General features: G+C 48.5%; 1 protein-coding gene across 1 annotated transcript in view; it reads left to right on the plus strand.

Moving 5' to 3' along the window:
* Positions 1-22,106, plus strand: part of rims2a (regulating synaptic membrane exocytosis 2a) — a gene marked incomplete at both ends in the record, with an annotated part of 194,304 nt that overhangs the window by 161,036 nt on the left and 11,162 nt on the right. Inside the window, 1 exon segment of the mRNA XM_080858121.1 lies at positions 4,350-4,594. Within this exon segment, the coding sequence (XP_080714247.1) occupies positions 4,350-4,594 (245 nt within the window).

Here is a 22,106-nt window from a genome sequence, read left to right on the forward strand (position 1 = left end):
CACTCACTGCAACAAACATGGCCACGCTCACTGCAACAAACATGGCCACGCTCTCTGCAACAAACATGGCCACGCTCTCTGCAACAAACATGGCCACGCTCACTGCAACACACATGGCCACGCTCACTGCAACACACATGGCCACGCTCACTGCAACACACATGGCCACGCTCACTGCTGTATCTCTGCAGTTTCACATTTTCTTTTACTTTCAGCCAGTCTGAAGTTGTCCTCTTCCATCAGCACTTATCCCAGCAGCAAAGTCTTAAATACCCCAAAAGTGTAATATTAAAGATGGTTGTGTTCTAAATATAGAATATAGAATAAATATATATGTAAACCAGCTTTGTGCAAAATGGCGTGCGTATCTTGCTGTTCTGTTTTCTCCATGAATGCTGTGCCCAGTTTGTGTTTTAGTGTAGTGCAGTGCAGTGCAGTGCAGTCAGGTGTGTGTGATGACTGAATGGACCGGTGTGAGGAAGTCGCTCCCTCACACACACACACACACACACACACACACACACACACACACACACGTGGAGTGCAGTTAGGTGTGTGTGATGACTGAATGGACCGGTGTGAGGAAGTCGCTCCCTGCCATCTCTCTCTCTCTCTCGGAGGAACCTTGTGACCCCTTAATTACGGAGATTAAGTCACAGTATTCTCTGGTTTGATCCTCCTCTGGCAGTCTCCGTGGTAACCGTGGGGAGGCAGCGGGAGGCCGTGCCAGAGGCTCACCTGTTGCCCTGACGAGGCGCTCGCTTTAATGAGCGCCATTTCTTAGAGCTCATTAGGCTGGGCTCGTGCCCATCAGACTCGGCTCACAGCTCGCCCATCAGGGCTCGCTTTCTCTGCCTCTCTGTCGATGTCTGAGGATGTCTCCTCTCTCTCTTTCTCCTTTCACTGTCTGTCTCTCTCTCACCTTTATCTGCCTCTCTATCGATGTCTGAGGATCTCTCGCTCTCTCTCTTTCTCCTTTCTCTGTCTCTCTCTTTCTTCTTTCTCTGTCTGTGTCTTTCTCCTTTTCACTGTCTGTCTCTCTCTCACCTTTATCTGCCTCTCTATCGATGTCTGAGGATCTCTCTCTCTCTCGCTCTCTTTCTCCTTTCTCTGTCTCTCTCTTTCTTCTTTCTCTGTCTGTGTCTTTCTCCTTTTCACTGTCTGTCTCTCTCTCACCTTTCTCTGTCTCTCTATCAATGTCTGAGGATCTCTCGCTCTCCCTCATTCTCCTTTCACTGTCTGTCTTTCTCTCACCTTTATTTGCCTCTCTATCGATGTCTGAGGATCTCTCGCTCTCCCTCATTCTCCTTTCACTGTCTGTCTCTCACCTGCCTTCCTTCACCCACGGTCTTCTCAGGGAATCTCATGTTTCTCGGATCATTCTCCAGATCTATCGTCTCAGGTTTCCTACTTTCTCTTGTCATCTTTTTCTCATCTGTCTATCTTTCAAAGTATGTCTCTCTCTTTTATCTCTATATCTCTTTCTCTGTCACTCCTATCCTTTTTCACTTTCTGTAATCTTTCTCTCTCCCCTTGCCTCTTCTTTCTCCCTTGTGACTCTTTCTTTCTTACTCATCTCTTTAGCATCCATCTTACTTTGATTTCCATTCCTCCTCTCCCAGATCTCCACTCACGGTTTCTCTCCTCTTCTTCTTCTTCATCGCTTGCATTCTGTCATGCTGCTACGATAGCCACACTTTCATAAAATAACGTGTAACACAGCGCGAGCTTCACAGCAGTGAATCATGTTTAAGTTGAGTATGAGCGACTGGTGTCACACCGTGCTCAGGCGTCATCTCAACCTCATCTTTACCTTTCGTTGACCTGAATAGAGTGAAGAAAAGCGTTCTAATATTTCCGTCTTCCTTGACTTAGCATTTAAATGGGATAAGGGAAGCTAAGATTGATTAACATTTGCATGAGTGGCTTCTCGTCTGGTAACGTTTTGATGAGAGACGCTAAGATCTCATCTAACATCGATGTATCAAAAGGAGAAAAGTCCGAGGGGCTGAGAAACGGAAGAGACGTTTGTAATGGTCGCTAAAGTAATTCGAGTTGAAGCTAATTATGCGCACGCTAGATGTGTCGCCCCTCGTGTATATCAGTTGACCACGTTTTAAAGAAGAGTTACTCAACGATGGATAATCTCATAGGATGACCTATTTACGTTCATCAGGGTTATATTTGGTCGCTTGATGCAGGGAGTGAACTGTCTGTGTGTAGTCAGAGGCACCTGGCGACTTACATTTTGCCCGCGGATCCTGATTTCCATCAGGCAGAAATGAAGACATGCTTGCAGAATTTGGGGCAGTGCTAATCTTCTCTGAAAAGAACGGAAACTGCAGCCAAGAACGGGAGATATGGTCTGAAATGCCAAAGTGTAGAATCGTGACAGAACATGAATGTGCTGTGACTGTGGCCATGGCGTTCACTTAGTGTCTGTTCTTCTCTGCTTCAGTTTAGTTTTTTCGTTACTCGGCAACACTTAGTTAAGCTCAGTAACAAGATAAATACTTTCAATATGATAAGGAAACTTGAGAGGTTGCTGACAAGAGGAAGCTTTAGCGCATTGTTTACGCACAAAAGAGATGTAGAGTACCTGAGGAAGGCAAGCAACGTCATTTTATTTTATTGATCTTTATTTCAAACATAAGAATTGGGGGAAAAAACAAGGGTGTAATTTATAAACCAAGTCTGGAGACTTGATGGCAGATGTCTGGGAATGTGGTGGTTGCCCAGTGCCTGGATGTGAAAGCCAATCTTTAACCTTTGACCAATCCCACCAGTCCAGAGTTCCCCCACGACTGCCCTCCGTGCTCCTGGAACTCAACCCTGTCCTTCTCTCTGTCTCTCCCTCTCTCTCCTCATTCATGCCCTCCTCCTGCTCCTCCTCTCCCCCTTCTCTCTGTCTCTCCCTCTCTCTCCTCATTCATGCCCTCCTCCTGCTCCTCCTCTCCCCCTTCTCTCTGTCTCTCCCTCTCTCTCCTCATTCATGCCCTCCTCCTGCTCCTCCTCTCTCCCTTCTCTCTGTCTCTCCCTCCCTCTCCTCATTCATGCCCTCCTCCTGCTCCTCCTCTCCCCCTTCTCTCTGTCTCTCCCTCTCTCTCCTCATTCATGCCCTCCTCCTGCTCCTCCTCTCCCCCTTCTCTCTGTCTCTCCCTCTCTCTCCTCATTCATGCCCTCCTCCTGCTCCTCCTCTCCCCCTTCTCTCTGTCTCTCCCTCTCTCTCCTCATTCATGCCCTCCTCCTGCTCCTCCTCTCCCCCTTCTCTCTGTCTCTCCCTCTCTCTCCTCATTCATGCCCTCCTCCTGCTCCTCCTCTCCCCCTTCTCTCTGTCTCTCCCTCTCTCTCCTCATTCATGCCCTCCTCCTGCTCCTCCTCTCCCCCTTCTCTCTGTCTCTCCCTCTCTCTCCTCATTCATGCCCTCCTCCTGCTCCTCCTCTCCCCCTTCTCTCTGTCTCTCCCTCTCTCTCCTCATTCATGCCCTCCTCCTGCTCCTTCTCTCTGTCTCTCCCTCTCTCTCCTCATTCATGCCCTCCTCCTGCTCCTCCTCTCCCCCTTCTCTCTGTTTCTCCCTCTCTCTCCTCATTCATGCCCTCCTCCTGCTCCTCCTCTCCCCCTTCTCTCTGTCTCTCCCTCTCTCTCCTCATTCATGCCCTCCTCCTGCTCCTCCTCTCCCCCTTCTCTCTGTCTCTCCCTCTCTCTCCTCATTCATGCCCTCCTCCTGCTCCTCCTCTCCCCCTTCTCTCTGTCTCTCCCTCTCTCTCCTCATTCATGCCCTCCTCCTGCTCCTCCTCTCCCCCTTCTCTCTGTCTCTCCCTCTCTCTCCTCATTCATGCCCTCCTCCTGCTCCTCCTCTCCCTCCTCTCCCCCTTCTCTCTGTCTCTCCCTCTCTCTCCTCATTCATGCCCTCCTCCTGCTCCTCCTCTCCCCCTTCTCTCTGTCTCTCCCTCTCTCTCCTCATTCATGCCCTCCTCCTGCTCCTCCTTTCCCCCTTCTCTCTGTCTCTCCCTCTCTCTCCTCATTCATGCCCTCCTCCTGCTCCTCCTCTCCCCCTTCTCTCTGTCTCTCCCTCTCTCTCCTCATTCATGCCCTCCTCCTGCTCCTCCTCTCCCCCTTCTCTCTGTCTCTCCCTCTCTCTCCTCATTCATGCCCTCCTCCTGCTCCTCCTTTCCCCCTTCTCTCTGTCTCTCCCTCTCTCTCCTCATTCATGCCCTCGACCTGCTCCTCCTCTCTCTCCTCTCCCCTACCAAACCCATCAATTCCCTTCTTTTCACCTGTGTTCTATCCTTCCTTTTCCTTTACCTTTTCCTTTTCCTTCTGCATCCTCCCATCAATGCCACTGACAGTGACTTATCGTCCGAAATGAAAAACAGGCAGACGGGTACGTCGGGAGGGGTCAACATGACCAAGAGCACCAGCATCGGCGGCGACATGTGCAACCTGGAGAAGACGGACGGCAGCCAGTCGGACACGGCCGTCAGCCTGACGGGCCTAGACGACAAGAAGCGCCGCTCCAGCATCGGAGCCAAGATGTCGGCCATGGTGGGCATGTCGCGCAAGAGCCGCAGCACGTCGCAGCTCAGCCAGACAGGTAGGGGGCGTTGGCGCTATCTCTCACTACCGCTCTTCCTATATCTATGTCTTCTTGCTCTCTCTCTCTCTCTCTCTTTCAATCCTCTCACTCTCAGTCCCAGACAGGTAGGGGGCCTTGGCGCTATCTCTCCCTACCTCTTTTCCTATATCTGTCTTCTTACTCTCTCTCTCTCTCTCTCTTTCTTTCTCTTTCCCTCTCTCTCTCTCTCTCCCTTCCGCTCTTCCTATATCTATGTCTTCTTGCTCTCTCTCTCTCTCTCTCTCTCTCTCTCTCTCTATCTCTCACTCTCTCCTCTCTCTCTCTCCTCTCACTCTGCCTCTTTTCTCTCTCACTCTCTCTCCTCTCACTCTCTCTTTCTCTCTCACTCTTTCTCTCTCTCTCTCTCTCTCTCTCTCGGTCTCAGGATCTTGCGGTGTCTCTCCTAGCCTCTGTGTCTCTTCGACTGTTTCTCACTCTCTACTCTCTGCTCCTCCGTGATTCCCACCCACGGCCACCAGTCTTGAAGTTTCGACAGACACATGTGCTTGGTGAAAACGGTTCTCTTTACCAAACCTGTAGTTTCTGTTTTTACAGGCCTTACCCGAATGAGATGTAAAGTGTAGGAAGAATCAGGCCGGTGGCTTGGGATGACATTAACACCTCAATGATTTCTTTTCTTCTAGATAAGGGCCTACTTCCTCTCTACATCTCTCTTTCCTCACCCTCCTTCCCTATTCTCTTTCCAGAGAGGTTGTTTTTCACTGCAACTGCAACTTTGAATTGCTTGCTTTGGATTAACTGATAACGCAATCTTTTTGTTTGTAGGAGTCTGTTTAAGCTGTGCAATGATGGATGTTACGCATCCACTCAGCCTCAAACTGGTTTATAAGAGAGCGGCTCTGTTATGGCTTGGCTCCTGTGGCTATCACGCTGGTTCTCCCTCTGGGTCTCGTTCCTTGGATTCTCTCCTTAAATGTAGTTCATGGTCATCATGGTGGTATGCAGAGTCTTGTGAAACTCCACTTTCCATATATTTTTTGCAGACATTTCCTCTGTGATAGCTCATAAATGATGCATCCACTTTCAGGTCACTGATCTGTAATCCTATATTGATTTCAGATCAACAGAGAAAATGTTACGTTTTGAAGAAGCCTACCTTAGTGGTTCTGTGATGAATGGGTTTCTTGTTTTAGTTTCTGTACTCAACCTGAATAAGGCATTTGTGCAAAAACGTGAATATTTCCTACTCCTACTTTCGCTTATCTGTCACTAGATGTTCTTTATCAGTTAAGAGTTGAATGTAACGTCCTGTAATTCTGAAATACTCACCCAACTAAAGCTCTAGACTTGTACCAAACCCAGAGGCCTGTAGTCAACAGGCACATCCTGTCTTAATCTCAGATCAGCCATCCATCAAATGAACTCTCAAACCATAAACATTGGCCTACGTGTAGAGGACTCCTCTCTAGAATGTGTGCTACACCAACATCAGAGCAGCACCAGTCAGAGGGAGCATGCTAGGGATGTTAGCACTGCTAATGCCAATCAACCAGAGGGAGCATGCTACGGATGTTAGCACTGCTAATGCTAATCAACCAGAGGGAGCATGCTACGGATGTTAGCACTGCTAATGCCAATCAACCAGAGGGAGCATGCTACGGATGTTAGCACTGCTAATGCCAATCAACCAGAGGGAGCATGCTACGGATGTTAGCACTGCTAATGCCAATCAACCAGAGGGAGCATGCTAGGGATGTTAGCACTGCTAATGCCAATTAACCAGAGGGAGCATGCTAGGGCTGTTAGCACTGCTAATGCTATGGTGAAAGTAGTGGCCAAATGTGACCTACTAAAGAAGATGTGTTAACTTCCTCTGACAATCTGAAAATGGGTGCCGTGAAGCTTGGTATACCGTTCCTCCTCAAAGACAGTTTTTCTTCCCCATGTGCACGGTCCCCATGCTATTCTGAGAGAGCTGTAATTGGCAATATTTTTTTCACCTTTACCTCTCTCTCCTCATTCATGCCCTCCTCCTGCTCCTCCTTTCCCCCTTCTCTCTGTCTCTCCCTCTCTCTCCTCATTCATGCCCTCCTCCTGCTCCTCCTCTCCCCCTTCTCTCTGTCTCTCCCTCTCTCTCCTCATTCATGCCCTCCTCCTGCTCCTCCTCTCCCCCTTCTCTCTGTCTCTCCCTCTCTCTCCTCATTCATGCCCTCCTCCTGCTCCTCCTTTCCCCCTTCTCTCTGTCTCTCCCTCTCTCTCCTCATTCATGCCCTCGACCTGCTCCTCCTCTCTCTCCTCTCCCCTACCAAACCCATCAATTCCCTTCTTTTCACCTGTGTTCTATCCTTCCTTTTCCTTTACCTTTTCCTTTTCCTTCTGCATCCTCCCATCAATGCCACTGACAGTGACTTATCGTCCGAAATGAAAAACAGGCAGACGGGTACGTCGGGAGGGGTCAACATGACCAAGAGCACCAGCATCGGCGGCGACATGTGCAACCTGGAGAAGACGGACGGCAGCCAGTCGGACACGGCCGTCAGCCTGACGGGCCTAGACGACAAGAAGCGCCGCTCCAGCATCGGAGCCAAGATGTCGGCCAACCAGAGGGAGCATGCTACGGATGTTAGCACTGCTAATGCTAATCAACCAGAGGGAGCATGCTACGGATGTTAGCACTGCTAATGCCAATCAACCAGAGGGAGCATGCTACGGATGTTAGCACTGCTAATGCCAATCAACCAGAGGGAGCATGCTACGGATGTTAGCACTGCTAATGCCAATCAACCAGAGGGAGCATGCTAGGGATGTTAGCACTGCTAATGCCAATTAACCAGAGGGAGCATGCTAGGGCTGTTAGCACTGCTAATGCTATGGTGAAAGTAGTGGCCAAATGTGACCTACTAAAGAAGATGTGTTAACTTCCTCTGACAATCTGAAAATGGGTGCCGTGAAGCTTGGTATACCGTTCCTCCTCAAAGACAGTTTTTCTTCCCCATGTGCACGGTCCCCATGCTATTCTGAGAGAGCTGTAATTGGCAATATTTTTTTCACCTTTATTTTTTATTTCCTTTGAGCGCGAGAGACATGCTCTTGTCCTACTTCGTTAAGGTGGCATCTATTGTTCGAAGGTGTTGCAGAAAGGTGACACTTCTTCTCACCTCTTTCTTCCTTTCTTTCTCGCTCTCTCTCCTCTCTCTCTCTCACTCTCTCTCCTTCTCTCTCTCTCTCTCTCTCTCTCTGTCTTTCTCTCTCTCACTCTCTCTTTCTATTCCTCGCCTCTATCTTCACAGCAGGGATTCTGCTCTTTTGTCCACTTTATTTATACTCTTTTCATGATGTCGTTCATCTCCCCGGGGCCCCTGTCATCCCCTGTTCCCATTTGGCTTATGGGAGTGCTGGGGGGGAGAGGGCCGTGGATGCTGTGTTCGTCAGTGGTCAGCCTGCCCTCGTCACGTTGCGTGTCGGCGGGCTCGTGAGCAGGGGGGCACATGGCGCGGGGAGCCAACACTCCTGCACCCCTACACACACGCACACACACACACACACACACACACCTTTAGTAACTCCTGACGATCGCCATGTGTGCATCATTCTCATGTCACAGCTCGGGGCCCCATACGTAAACATCCATTTGCCAGATTCGCTGTCGCCATGGCAGCAGCTGCAGTGCCTGGGATCAATCCAGGGTAGGTAGGTAGGTAAGAAAGGGGCTCTGAGCGTTTAAGGAAGAGATGGTTTGGCAGGTCTGATGTTGTGGATATGTGGCAGTGACAAGCCTAGTGCATGCTGGGTAAGAGTCAGGAAGAGTCACGCACGCTCTGCTTATTGTCGACCGAGTTCAGGTTGGCTTCCAGATGTGAAGTCAAAGAGTGGAAGTTGAGATGGATGTTTACAGTCAGATGTGTAGTCAAAGAGTGGGAGTTGAGATGGATGTTTACAGTCAGATGTGTAGTCAAAGAATGGGAGTTGAGATGGATGTTTACAGTCAGATGTGTAGTCAAAGAGTGGGAGTTGAGATGGATGTTTACAGCCAGATGTGTAGTCAAAGAGTGGGAGTTGAGATGGATGTTTACAGCCAGATGTGTAGTCAAAGAGTGGGAGTTGAGATGGATGTTTACAGTCAGATGTGTAGTCAAAGAGTGGAAGTTGAGATGGATGGACTGAGTTCAGGTTGGCTTCCAGATGTGTAGTCAAAGAGTGGAAGTTGAGATGGATGTTTACAGCCAGATGTGTAGTCAAAGAGTGGGAGTTGAGATGGATGTTTACAGCCAGATGTGTAGTCAAAGAGTGGGAGTTGAGATGGATGTTTACAGCCAGATGTGTAGTCAAAGAGTGGGAGTTGAGATGGATGTTTACAGCCAGATGTGTAGTCAAAGAGTGGAAGTTGAGATGGATGTTTACAGTCAGATGTGTAGTCAAAGAGTGGGAGTTGAGATGGATGTTTACAGCCAGATGTGTAGTCAAAGAGTGGAAGTTGAGATGGATGTTTACAGCCAGATGTGTAGTCAAAGAGTGGGAGTTGAGATGGATGTTTACAGCCAGATGTGTAGTCAAAGAGTGGAAGTTGAGATGGATGTTTACAGCCAGATGTGTAGTCAAAGAGTGGGAGTTGAGATGGATGTTTACAGTCAGATGTGTAGTCAAAGAGTGGGAGTTGAGATGGATGTTTACAGTCAGATGTGTAGTCAAAGAGTGGGAGTTGAGATGGATGTTTACAGCATGCCAAAGGGGGCTGGTACCAAGACAAAGGAAGCCTCTGCCTCCTTGCCTTGTTTGAACTGCTGGGGCAAAGCTGGTTAAACATGTCCCCAGCACTGCACATGTGAGTGGTTAAATTACTCCTGAGAACATACGTACACTGAAAACTGTGTTTGCCCTTAAAAGGTAATCCCCTGGCAGATGTGAACTTTACTACTGTATCTGTGCTGGTTCCCCTGCGTCAGTAGCAGCAGAGTTCATCGAGCCATGAATCAGCTATCTGAGTGGGCACCAGCGAGGGGATACTGAGGCCCTGAATTTATGAATTTATGTATTAGACCAGTGGTTCTTAACCTTTTTGGAGGTACTGAACCCTGCAAGCTTCATCAGTGCATTCGCCGAACCCTTCGTAATTTGAAAAATAAAATATGATTTCTTCAAATCGTAGGTATGTATAAAAACGGCCCAACATTGCTAGTGTGAACCGGACTACTGTGTGTGTCTTGACCCCTGCCGAACCCCTGAGAGTGGCTCAACGAACCCCTTGGGTTCGATCGAACCCAGGTTAAGAACCACTGTATTAGACAGAAGATGTATACTGCAGTTTTGTCTAAGTCCAGCGATGGGATACTGAGGCCCTGAATCAGCTCTGTGAGTGTGCACCAGCGATGGGATACTGAGGCCCTGAATCAGCTCTGTGAGTGTGCACCAGCGATGGGATACTGAGGCCCTGAATCAGCTCTGTGAGTGTGCACCAGTGAGGGGAGATACTGAGGCCCTGAATCAGCTCTGTGAGTGTGCACCAGCGATGGGATACTGAGGCCCTGATTCAGCTGTGTGAGTGTGCACCAGCGATGGGATACTGAGGCCCTGATTCAGCTCTGTGAGTGGGAACCAGCGATGGGATACTGAGGCCCTCTATCAGCTCTGTGAGTGAGCACCAGTGAGGAGATACTGAGGCCCTGAATCAGCTCTGTGAGTGGGAACCAGTGGGGGGATACTGAGGCCCTGAATTTATGAATTTATGTATTAGACAGAAGATGTATACTGCAGTTTTGTCTATAGTGCACCAGCGATGGGATACTGAGGCCCTGAATCAGCTCTGTGAGTGAGCACCAGTGAGGCCCTGAATCAGCTCTGTGAGTGAGCACCAGTGAGGAGAGATACTGAGGCCTTGCTGAAAAGGGTCTTCTGTCTGCCCATTCAGTGGCTAACTCAAACCCACTGCTGCTTCGTGTGAGACAAGCTTTAATGAGACAATGCTGTCACTAAGAGATAATAAAGTGTGGACAGTTTATACACCCCTGCACACACACATAAACATATTTTTTTATACAGCAGAGCTACACACACAAACACACACCCACATAGGGCATATGCATACATTTGCTGTCACGCATCAGTACAAAATTATGCACAGGCATATACATACCAAACACACACACACACACACACACACACACACACACACACACACACACACACACACACACACACACACACACACACACACACACATTGAGTCCCATAAATCTTGGAGCACATAAATCTTTCACGCTGTGCTTTTAGGCCTTGTGGCGGCACAATCTCTGAGGCCATGCCTTGAGCTCCTCTGCCTTACTCCATGACACACACACACACACACACACACACACACACACACACACACACACACACACACACTCATCTCACCAAGCCACAGCTCAGCTGCCTTACTCCATGACTCCACTGCAGAGGGTTCATCAGACCCCCCCCCCATCTCTCATCTCCCTCTCAAACACACACACACACACACTCATCTCACCCAGCCACAGCTCAGCTGCCTCTCTCTGCCCTACTTTAGAGCGTTTTGCCTCCCCCAGGGTTTCGGCTTGAGGAATAATCACCCCCCCACACACACAAAAACACACACACACACACACACACACACACACACACAAACGCACAGAAACTGCATGAGGCAGAGGTTGTTCCAGGATGCTGGAGCACTTCCTCTCGAGGAAGGCAGAGCAAAGCCGCCACACCTAACTGTGTTCCTGGGTAGTGTGTAGAGGACAGCACAGAGAGTATAGAGTGAGTGTGCAGAGGACGACCAAGCTCGAGCAAATCTAAATGCAAACACAAGCATACACACATACATGTGAACACACACACACACACACAGAAAATAACACACAAACTCTGGTCTGTGTGAAGGAGCTCTCTGCAATACATTCCATCAACCTTTACACCCTTCTCAATCCCAACGTCAATTTCTGACATTAATAAAAATAATAATAATAATAATAAATAATAAAAAAAAAGTTTAAGCGCAGAAACCAGCCCTGCTGCTTTAAAACATGCTTGGCCCCTATCAGCATGGCTCGGAGAGTAGATACTTTGGGTTTTTATTTTTGGAGCAGATTAGTGCAATTTATCTTGTTGGCAGAGCCCACAGGACAGAACCTCACCGGGCCCGATCGGCGGAGCATTATTCATGAGCCCAGCTGATTCGGTTCGGGCGCCGTACTGATTTATAGTGTTCCATTTGTTCCGTGCTGTGTTCTCCGCTCCTAAAAATCACTAGTAATTACAGCCCACCTCCCCCAAGCCTACGAATAGCTCCAGAGCTTCTGTCCCACCGACCGTAAACCCTACGTCAGCGGGAAAAGTGCTACAGCATCTTCCGGACACCTGCGAGGGGTCATTGAAAATCGTTGGGGCTCCTGGTGAAAGGGGGTGTTATGTTAAAATGCTGGGGTGATGGATATGACTGTGTGTGTGTGTGTGTGTGTGTGTGTGTGTGTGTGTGTGTGTGTGTGTGTGTGTGTGTGTTGGTGCTCATTGGCTTATGCAGCAGTTTAGAACAGCTAGCTCCGGACCCCCTGAAAGGAAGTGTTATGTTTACATGCTGGGGTGATGGATATGACTGTCTCACCGATTCCCTGCGAGCCTTCATACATTTAAAACAAAATAAAAGGAGCATATGCTGCTGCTGATGACCACTGCTGTGATGCTCGCCCAGGAAATGTTCCTAAGTGTGCTGGTCCATCACTCGTCCGTCCAGAACCTACTGCAGAATTTTAAAGCACAGACTTACGGCGCCATGGACTCAAATGCCTCCAGAAACAACCCCGGTCCCCTGAGATTGCCTAGATGGATACGGTTTACTTTACCCTCCCCTTCCCCCTTTACCCCATCCCCCCTCCCTAATAATCTCTTACCCCTGGTCCCTGCAGACCCTCTTGAGCAGAGAGGCTGAGCCTGATTGTTTCATGCGCGCTGGTTTTTTCGGGTTGCACTCAGCGGTCTGAGATGAGTTCGGTTCAGTCTCAGCTCTTCTGCCGAAGCGCCTTTCAGTGAAGTCATGGAGGTATCAGACTTATTCTAAAAGCTACAGCAACATATGTTCTTTTTGTACATTTTTGATCACCCTGAACCCAGAAGCACTGATTCTAAAAGCCTCAAAGGCCTTGCTACTGATACATGGTGAATTTGTTTGTATGCGGCCATCGAGAGAGCAAAGAAAAGTTAACACCCAGCAAATATATTTGTGTGTGGGTGTGTGTGTTTCTACACTGGCTGCTAGCTACTATTATTCTATAGAAATCAGAATTGGTTTGTTGAGTTGAGTTTTAAGGATAAGTCATTTTATTAGGGTCATCGTAGAACGATACATTTTTAAATCCTATTTCCCTAGTCATTTTCTGTCCCACTAGAATTGCAAATGCAGATTAGCTGTGCATATAAGGTCAGATCTCTCCATGTCCCATAGCCATGATTAAGGTAGGCCAAGTTAAGAAGAAGAGGGGAACAAAACAGTCTTGGCCTATATTCTATTCTAGTACAATCATTTTTTTATCTCAGTATTGCTGACTGCGCTGGACAGACCCATTACGCCCAATCAGTGTCAGAGAACAGTACAGGAGGCGGGACTTCTTTTAAACTAGAGCAACACATTTTCAAAGTGGAGCATTCACACCTCTTATTATCAGCACCCCCAGAGTCCTGTGTGTGTGTGTGTGTGTGTGTGGGTGTGTGTGTGTGTGTGTGTGTGTGTGGGTGTGTGTGTGTGTGTGTGTGTGTGTGTGTGTTTGGGTGTTTGGCGGCTGGTACGGGCGCAGGCTCGGCCTGTGTGTGTGTGTGTGTCTGTTTGGCTGGTACGGGTGCAGGCTTGGCCTGTGTGTGTGTGTGTGTGTGTTTGGGTGGTACAGGCGCAGGCTCGGCCTGTGTGTGTGTGTGTGTGTGTGTGTGTTTGGCGGCTGGTACGGGCGCAGGCTCGGCCTGTGTGTGTGTGTGTGTGTGTGTGTGTGTGTGTGTGTGTGTGTGTGTGTGTGTTTGGCGGCTGGTACGGGCGCAGGCTCGGCCTGTGTGTGTGTGTGTGTGTGTGTGTGTGTGTGTGTTTGGCGGCTGGTACGGGCGCAGGCTCGGCCTGTGTGTGTGTGTGTGTGTGTGTGAGTGTGTGTGTGTGTTTAGCGGCTGGTACGGGCGCAGGCTCGGCCTGTGTGTGTGTGTGTGTGTTTGGGTGGTACAGGCGGCTCTGCTTGAGAGGACACGGCCTTTGATGCTGTCTGGGCACGATGCTCTGGGACGTTTCAGTGCGGGGGATGAATTGTTGAAAAAACTTCTGAAAAGTGGTTCATTGACAGGGACTTTAATTTAGCTCCAAACAGAAAGGAGAAAACAGCCTCTCTTTCCCCTCAGCTGCTTGTAGCTGTGTTACTTTTTCATTTCAAATAACAGTGTGTTCATAACGCACACTTAGTGGTTGTAAGTCATGGCAGGCTGTCATGCTGTTACAGAAGAAAGGCAGTGCAGATTGAAATGGCTTTTTTGCTCGCAGCTAGTCGTCCCTCTCACTCTCCGAAGACAAACAGAACACTAGCTTTTGAGCTTGGGGGTGTGTGTTTAACTTTCTTCAGGTACAGTACGCACAAAATACTGACTGTGTGTAGACCACTAAGCACCTTCTTCACTGCCACCACGCTGTGAGACGGAGGGGGGGGGGGGGGGGGGGGGGGGGGCGCGCTGTGAGAGGGAGGGGGGGGGGGGGGGGGGGCGCTGTGAGACAGAGGGGGGACGCTGTGAGCCTACCCTCTGCAGTGCGGTGAACGTGTCGATTGCGTTTCACGCCAGGGACAGAAGCACCAGAGCTTCGCTCGACCTCAGGCTTAATCCACTGCAAGGCACGAAACAGTTGCAGAACAGTGGGACAAGCCAAAAACAGTTGGCAAAACAAACAAACAAAACAAACAATAACATGTCCCTGAAACCTCACTGACCAGCCTCTCCGAATCCTATTTATTTATAGCGAGAGGCAAAGAGGATGATAGCTATTCCTTTGTCATCGTTTTGTTTGCAGTTGGCATTCATTTCATCTGAAAGAAACAGGCAGTACAGCGAGACAGACACGGCGGCTTCTTCTTCCCTAGCTTTCTGCTATCATCATGGTCTGGATGGAAAGTGGGCCAGAGACCTCCGTGTGGAATTGCTGGGAGCGTGTGTGTGTGTGTGTGTGTGTGTGTGTGTGTGTGTGTGTGTGTGTGTGTGTGTGTGTGTGTGTGTGTGTGTGTGCTGACCCAGGGCTTTTTGGATGGGCTGACCGCAGCTGTCTGCCAAACGTCGTATCTCTGGAGTCATTTTAAAATGTTTGGCAACCGCTCGAACACCGTATCTCACGAGTCATTTTAAAATGTTTGGCAACCACTCCGGAGGGCAGACACTGACCTGTGATTACCTGTCACTCCAGTCCCGTCTTTAAAACGAAGTCCCCAAAGTGGGACTTAGGGAGGATGAGATTTTGAATGTGTTTCTCCTGGCTGTGATTTGGGTGCATCCTTGACACGGGTAGACTTACTGATTTAACGGGTGCATTTACTGACCTGGTATTTCTATTTTTAGTAGTCACATTTGGGAAGCATATCCTTTGGAAGACGTGTCTGTTATCGTCTAATACTTGATTGTAAGTCGTGTCTGTTATCGTCTAATACTTGATTGTAAGACGTGTCTGTTATCGTCTAATACTTGATTGTAAGTCGTGTCTGTTATCGTCTAATACTTGATTGTAAGTCGTGTCTGTTGTCGTCTAATTCCTTAATGCGATGTTATGAAAACTCTCGCCGTTTGAATAGATCATTCGGATGTACCTATGCTTGTGTTATGAGCAGGTCGAGCTATGCTGACAAGCCTTCAGTAGTCTCCGTATGGTGTTTCACTCACTGAGACACAACTGCAGAAGAGTAGGCTGAAGAATGCCCTATTTTTACCTCCGCCAAGGAGGTTATGTTTTCGCCCCTGTATGTTTGTCTGTTTGTTTGTTTGTTTGTTTGTTTGTCAGCAGGATTACGCAGAAACGCATGGACCGATTTCCATCAAACTTTGTGGGGAGATTGGGTACTATAATGGCAATAATTGATTAGATTTTCAGATGTCAAGGTCAACGGTCAAGGTCACAAGGCGGAGGTTTGCATTCTCTGAATGCTCCCATTCTTGTTTGAGTATGTCATAAGTGAAAGGGCTGGGTGAGACGACATGGAAAAAGGATGCCATGCAGATGTGTGTGATATGGGCTTTGCTTGCTGCAGTCGTCCACTCGCAGGCAATTTAAAACCCTTCCCCCTATTTCTTCCGATACTATTCCTGTTAACCTTTCATGGATAATGTAGCTGGAGCCACTGCAAGCAGATACATAATACCCCCCCTCCCTCACACACACACACACACACACACACACATACCCCTGTCCTCCATTAGAGCGAGAGAGAGAGGGAATGAGTGAATGTGTGTGTGAGAGAGTGAAGGAGAGAGAGAGAGAGAGAGAATGAGTGAATGTGTGTGTGAGAGAGTGAAGGAGAGAGAGAGTTGATAGACCCGGTGCTGAGTTCACAGTCCAGGTAATCCATCTTCAGCAGATATGAGAGCTCCTGTTCTTGCAGCACTTCTGCATTTCTCCCTCTCTCTCTATCTATCTCTCTCTCTCTCTTTCTCTCTCTCTTTCTCTCTCTCTCCCCCTCTCCTTCTCTCTCTCTCCCCATCCTTCTCTCTCTCTTTCCCCCTCTCCTTCTCTCTCTCCCTTTCTTTCTCTCTCTCTCCCCCTCTCCCTCTATCTCTCTTTCTCTCCCTCCTCTCCTCCTCTCCTTCTCTCTCTCTCTCCCCCTCCCCTTCTCTCTTTCCCTTTCCTTTTCTCTCTCTCTCTCTCCCTTTCCTTTTTCTCTCTCTCTCCCTCTCCCCTTCTCTCTCTCCCTTTCTTTCTCTCTCTCTCCCCATCCTTCTCTCTCTCTCCCCCTCTCCTTCTCTCTCTCCCTTTCTTTCTCTCTCTCTCCCCCTCTCCCTCTATCTCTCTTTCTCTCCCTCCTCTCCCCCTCTCCTTCTCTCTCTCTCCCCCTCCCCTTCTCTCTTTCCCTTTCCTTTTCTCTCTCTCTCTCCCTTTCTTTCTCTCTCTCTCCCCCTCTCCCTCTATCTCTCTTTCTCTCCCTCCTCTCCCCCTCTCCTTCTCTCTCTCTCTCCCCCCTCCCCTTCTCTCTTTCCCTTTCCTTTTCTCTCTCTCTCTCCCTTTCTTTCTCTCTCTCTCCCCCTCTCCCTCTATCTCTCTTTCTCTCCCTCCTCTCCCCCTCTCCTTCTCTCTCTCCCTCTCCCCCTCTCTCTCCTCCTCTCCCTGCTGTAATGAGTCTCAGAGGGGGCCGTTGGAGTGGTGGTTCAGGCAGGATGATGCATGAGGCGTCTGGGCTGAGGTACTCAGGTACGCTCCCCCTGCACCCCTCCTCCTGCCACCTCAGTAACCCTAGCAACCACAAACCTCCTCGGCTTAGGGCAGCATCCACCACCACGCGCTAGCCACCCCTCCTCGTCACCACTCAATACTTCAGAATATATTTAGCTGCGAAACAGTCGACAGGGGGGTTATGTGTATGACTGCGGTGTGTCGTATTGTGTTGTGACCTGCCCTAGATTTTTTCTTTGGACTTTTACTATCCCCATAACTTCATATGTTCTAAGCAAAAAGCCCTCAGCAACTATTCCCACTTCATCCAAACCTAGCAGATGTGCTGTGTTAGACTTAGCGTTAGCGAGTCTGGGTGTGATGTAAGGTGATGTGTGCCTGTGCCTACACCTTTGAGCCTAGCCATAGATCATGTTTGCTAGTTATGTGCTGTGTTAGCGTTAGCGAGGTGGGTGTGATGTGTGGTGATGTGTGGTGATGTGTACCTGTGCCTGTGCCTACACCTTTGAGCCTAGCCATAGATCATGTTTGCTAGTTATGTGCTGTGTTAGCGTTAGCGAGGTGGGTGTGATGTGTGTTGATGTGTACCTGTGCCTGTGCCTACACCTTTGAGCCTAGCCATAGATCATGTTTGCTAGTTATGTGCTGTGTTAGCGTTAGCGAGGTGGGTGTGATGTGTGTTGATGTGTACCTGTGCCTGTGCCTACACCTTTGAGCCTAGCCATAGATCATGTTTGCTCCGCACTGGCTTGCTCTTAGCTCTGCTCAGTGTGGCGGTCAGCGTAACGAGGCGGTTAGGGGCGAAGCGGTGTCTGCTCCACTGACTGTGTTTGCATGGCAGATTCGGGCCAGACAAAAACACCATTAAACATCCAAGCCCAGCGTGCAGGAAGTCCTTGTCTTTGGAGTGCCTGCAAGACATTAATGGATGATAGGCGGCGAGTGCTCCAGTGTTCGGGTTCTCTGTGCCAAAGTTCATGGGTGGACTGTCATGGCAACAGTGCCGCCGTAGCAACCAGAGGGGTGCAATGGGTGCAGGGCTCACGTGTGCTCGGATGACAGTGTTGGGCAGAGGGTCCAGCCTTACCCAGCATGAAGGTGCATTTTTGACCCATTTCTATTTTGAGAAATATAACCCAAAATCAGTATGTATGGATTTGATTTGATTTGATTTGATTTGATTTGATTTGATTTGATTTGATTTGATTTGTTTATTTGATGAAGGGGGAGAGTGTGCATTAATAAACATTAACATGCAAATGCACCCAATTGTAGTCAAAAGGCTAGTTTTCATTGGCAGTCCCCCTGCCTGAGTGAAACTGGCTAAAGATAGGGAAGAGTTACAGCATAACATTGGGGAGGGGAGGAGAGAAAAGACAACACCCAGACTATGCTCCTAGAGGAGTACAGTGTGGGAACAGTACAAAAAACACACCTCAGCACATTAGCACATACACCTCACAAACAATACATACATGAATACAAAACACCAGAGCTACATTAAAAATCTGCCACTTGTTTATCTGTCTGTGTTGGAGTGTGTGTGTGTGTATGTGTGTGCGCATACATTCTGTCTCCTCCCAGCACTATGAGTTAAGCAGTTTCACCCTATCACTAGAGTACCAGCAGACTGGAACTGAGCTTAAATAACATGCCTACACATGAAAGAGAAGGCTGTCAGTTGAAATCACACCCATTGCATGTAATAGGTTTGGAAGTGGCTTTAACATATAGCCAAACCTTGTACAAAATGAGGAATAACACTGTGTTGTGTTGTAAGTTCAACCACTTCTCTCCTGGTGTTGAGTGACTAAGCCCTTCTGGCATTCATAGCCATTTTTTTTTTACTACCCACAGTTGTTCTGCAAAAGCCCAAGATAAGATGTTCTTCCTCTTTTGGATCCTATTCCAGAACACTCAAAGATCCTGTCTGTCTCCTCCACTGCACTGCTCTATTCCCCTTGTGTCTGCTCTGTGTGTGTGTGTGTGTGTGTGTGTGTGTGTGTGTGTGTGTGTGTGTGTGTGTGTGTGTGTGTCCTTGTGTCTGCTCTGGCTCTCTCTTTAAGAGGAGGTGCTGTGAGTAATGCACTGATCTATTTTAACTGCCTTAGTGGGTAGACTGAATATCCTTCTTTGGGTTTTTTTTTTTTCTGAGAAGTCGCACTTCACCAGACTTGTGAAAACGAGACATGTGGAATGCGTTGGGGAAGAGGAGGCAGATGAGGGTTGTTGTGGCTGGGATGGATGTGTTGCAGGAAGAGCTTCTGATCGATGGCTCACTGACTCACGCTTCTGTTTTGGGCCAGTGCCTGGCTGGCTCTGACTCTTTTTCTACCAGATGTCTCTCTCTCTCTCGCTCTCTCTCTCTCTTTGTCTCCCGCTTTCTCTCTCTCTCTGTCTCTATCCCTCTCTCTGTCTCTTGCTTTCTCTCTGTCTGTCTTTCCCTCTCTCTCTCTCTCTCTCTCGCTTTCTCTCTCTCTCTCTCTGTCTGTCTTTCCCTCTCTTTCTCTCTCTTTCCCTCATTCTCTCTCACTCTATGTACTGTATGTATATTTCAATCTGTCCTTTTATTGTCTATCCCTCTACCTGTCTCTCCACCAGTTAATTTATTTATATATCAGTGTTTTCAGTGAGGAGTGTATATGCTCAGTGATGTATCAGAGGGTATTTATATCAGTGAGGAGGGTAAGGGCTCTCTTAGTGTGGAGTGTAATTGTCTCCTGATCCGGGACCCTGTCTCACCTTCCTGACTCACGAACGGATGTGTCAGTAGTATCACAGGAGCTGGCAGTCTCTCTCTCTCTCTCTCTCTCTCTCTCTCTCTTTCTCCCTCTCTCTCTCTCTGTCCCTCTCTCCCTCTCTCTCTCACCTCCCTGACGCACGAACGGATGTGTCAGTAGTATCACAGGAGCTGGCAGTCACACTGCAACCCCCCCCCCCCCCCCCCCCCCCCATCCTCCCTCTTGTGCTCGTCTCTGAGCTGGCAGTCTCTCTCTCCCTCTCTCTCTCTCTCTCTCTCTTTCTCTCTCTCTCTCTCTCTCTCTCTCTCTCTCCCTCTCTCTCTCTTTGGTGTATAGGCTAAGTGTCAGGCATCCAGCCATCTGTGGGTTCATTGTCTGTATGTGTAGTGAGCACAGGCTCCACATACTTCATGAGGAAGGCTTGGATGGCTGACGGATAGCAGGGAAGGGCCGTAATGTTTTTATAATCAGTTTGCTTGCCAATAACAGAATCAGATGGAGGCTTGTGGGGCCGGCGTCTTACTCTTGGGATGCTGTGTTTTCCCCTGACCAGACCAGTCGGCTGAAGGATGTTGACACTCCACAGCTCTGGCAAGGCTCACGGCAGTGTGTGTGTGTGTGTGTGTCGGGGGGGGTGTGTGTGTAAGCAGAGATCTTTTTCGGGCTCCATTAGGTTTTGTTTATACATCCATGAGACACACACACACCAGTGATGGTTGCACCCAATCTGTCACTCGCACGCTTGTGAACACACGCGCATGATGGCAGCACTCTTCTCTCGCGCTCGGCAAACAGGTGCCGTTTGCGTGTCATGCGTTGTTTCAGGGAAAGAGTGTGTGTGGGGGCCCCGGTTGATTCCGGGCACCGGAGTGTGTGCGTGACTCTCTGTAGTCCTGCCAGTCCCCTGGCCGCGTGTGTGTGTGTGTGTGTGTGTGTGTGTGTGTGTGTGTGTGTGACTCTCTGTAGTCCTGCCAGTCCCCTGGCCTTACGTGTGTGTGTGTGTGCCAGACAGTCTGTCTTCCGTCTCTCCTGCCGACCTCTGTTATGTTTCAGAGGCATCTTACGAGACGAGCTAGGGGTCAGTCATGGGTAGGGGGTTGTGCAATGAAAAGGTTCCTGTTTATCACTAGGTGTCTCTCTGATTTGTTAGCCATTATTCGAAGTTTGGAGTTTGTTCAGGTGTTGGTTAAAGGCACCCAGTGCAACTTTATATAAACATTCAATGAAAAATAAACATTCAATTTTTAGTCTTTTTTACACATAGTAAGTTTCAATAACTCCATACCATTACATATCGACATTCAAGGAGCAAAGATGAGACGTCGTTGTGTGGTGAGAACTGATAGAAAATCGTAAACAACAACAATCGCGGGTGGGGAGAGGCCATTTTTCCATTTACTGGAATCCTGCTTTATTTATTGGTGACACCAATAAATAAAGAAAATGGCGGCGATTGTTGTTGTTATCGATTTTTATTTTTAAGCCTCGAAAGTTGCACTGGGTGCCTTTAATGCTGGAATCTTGGTCAATTTGTTGGCAGCTGTGAGAATGGAAAAACACACTGTAACCCATTTGGCAAACCTAATCTGTAGCTAAGTAGAGTTTACAGCTGATTAAAAAGCGTTTGTCTTGGATTCTTTTGACATAAATATAAAAAAATATATATATAAATGTGACTTATTGACCACAACGACTTATACTTGTTTTCTTCCTTTTCACAACACAGTTTTTTGATGAGCGCGACTAATACTCTGGTGCGACTTATTTCCGGAAGATACTGCACGTTAATATGAAGCGTTCATCAGACATGTGACACACAAGTGGAGTGGATGTTTTGGATGTTTTTCACCCTCTGTACAATTTTTTGTTCCCTCTCTCAATGTTCTTTTTTGCATCTGAAGTCCGTGTGACACGGTGTGACCAGAAGTAATTAATAAGCTTTGTGCTTTAGCCTTCTGTTGAGAGATCTCTTCATGAACCAGGTAGCTCTCTATTCCTGGCCTTCATCAAGCTGCCAAACGCTGTAGGTCAGGGGCACACGTAATGAGTCCCTTGTGTGAGTGTGCCGGAGTAGTGAAGTGTTTTCCAAAGTCGTTTTTCGATTAAGACCTGCGCTTGCATACAGGGTGCGTGGACTAGCTGTGTGTTTGCACCAGAGACAGGCGTTGTCACGTGCGAAATGCGCTCCTTCTCACAGGCGGCACGTGTCAGAATCAGTGTTCATGTGCCACGTTCTGTGGTGGGCACGCATAACTATTGTGCCGAGCAAAAAAAAAAGAGAGACAAATGAAATTGAAGTTCATCCATGAATCAGGACTGAAGTGTTTTTGTTTGAGCTTCTCCCTTGATTTCCAAACACTGATCTTCTCCCCATCTGCCGCATGGAGCAGAC

The sequence above is a fragment of the Sprattus sprattus genome (assembly GCF_963457725.1).
Source record: "Sprattus sprattus genome assembly, chromosome: 19".
NCBI classification, from domain to species: domain Eukaryota; kingdom Metazoa; phylum Chordata; class Actinopteri; order Clupeiformes; family Clupeidae; genus Sprattus; species Sprattus sprattus.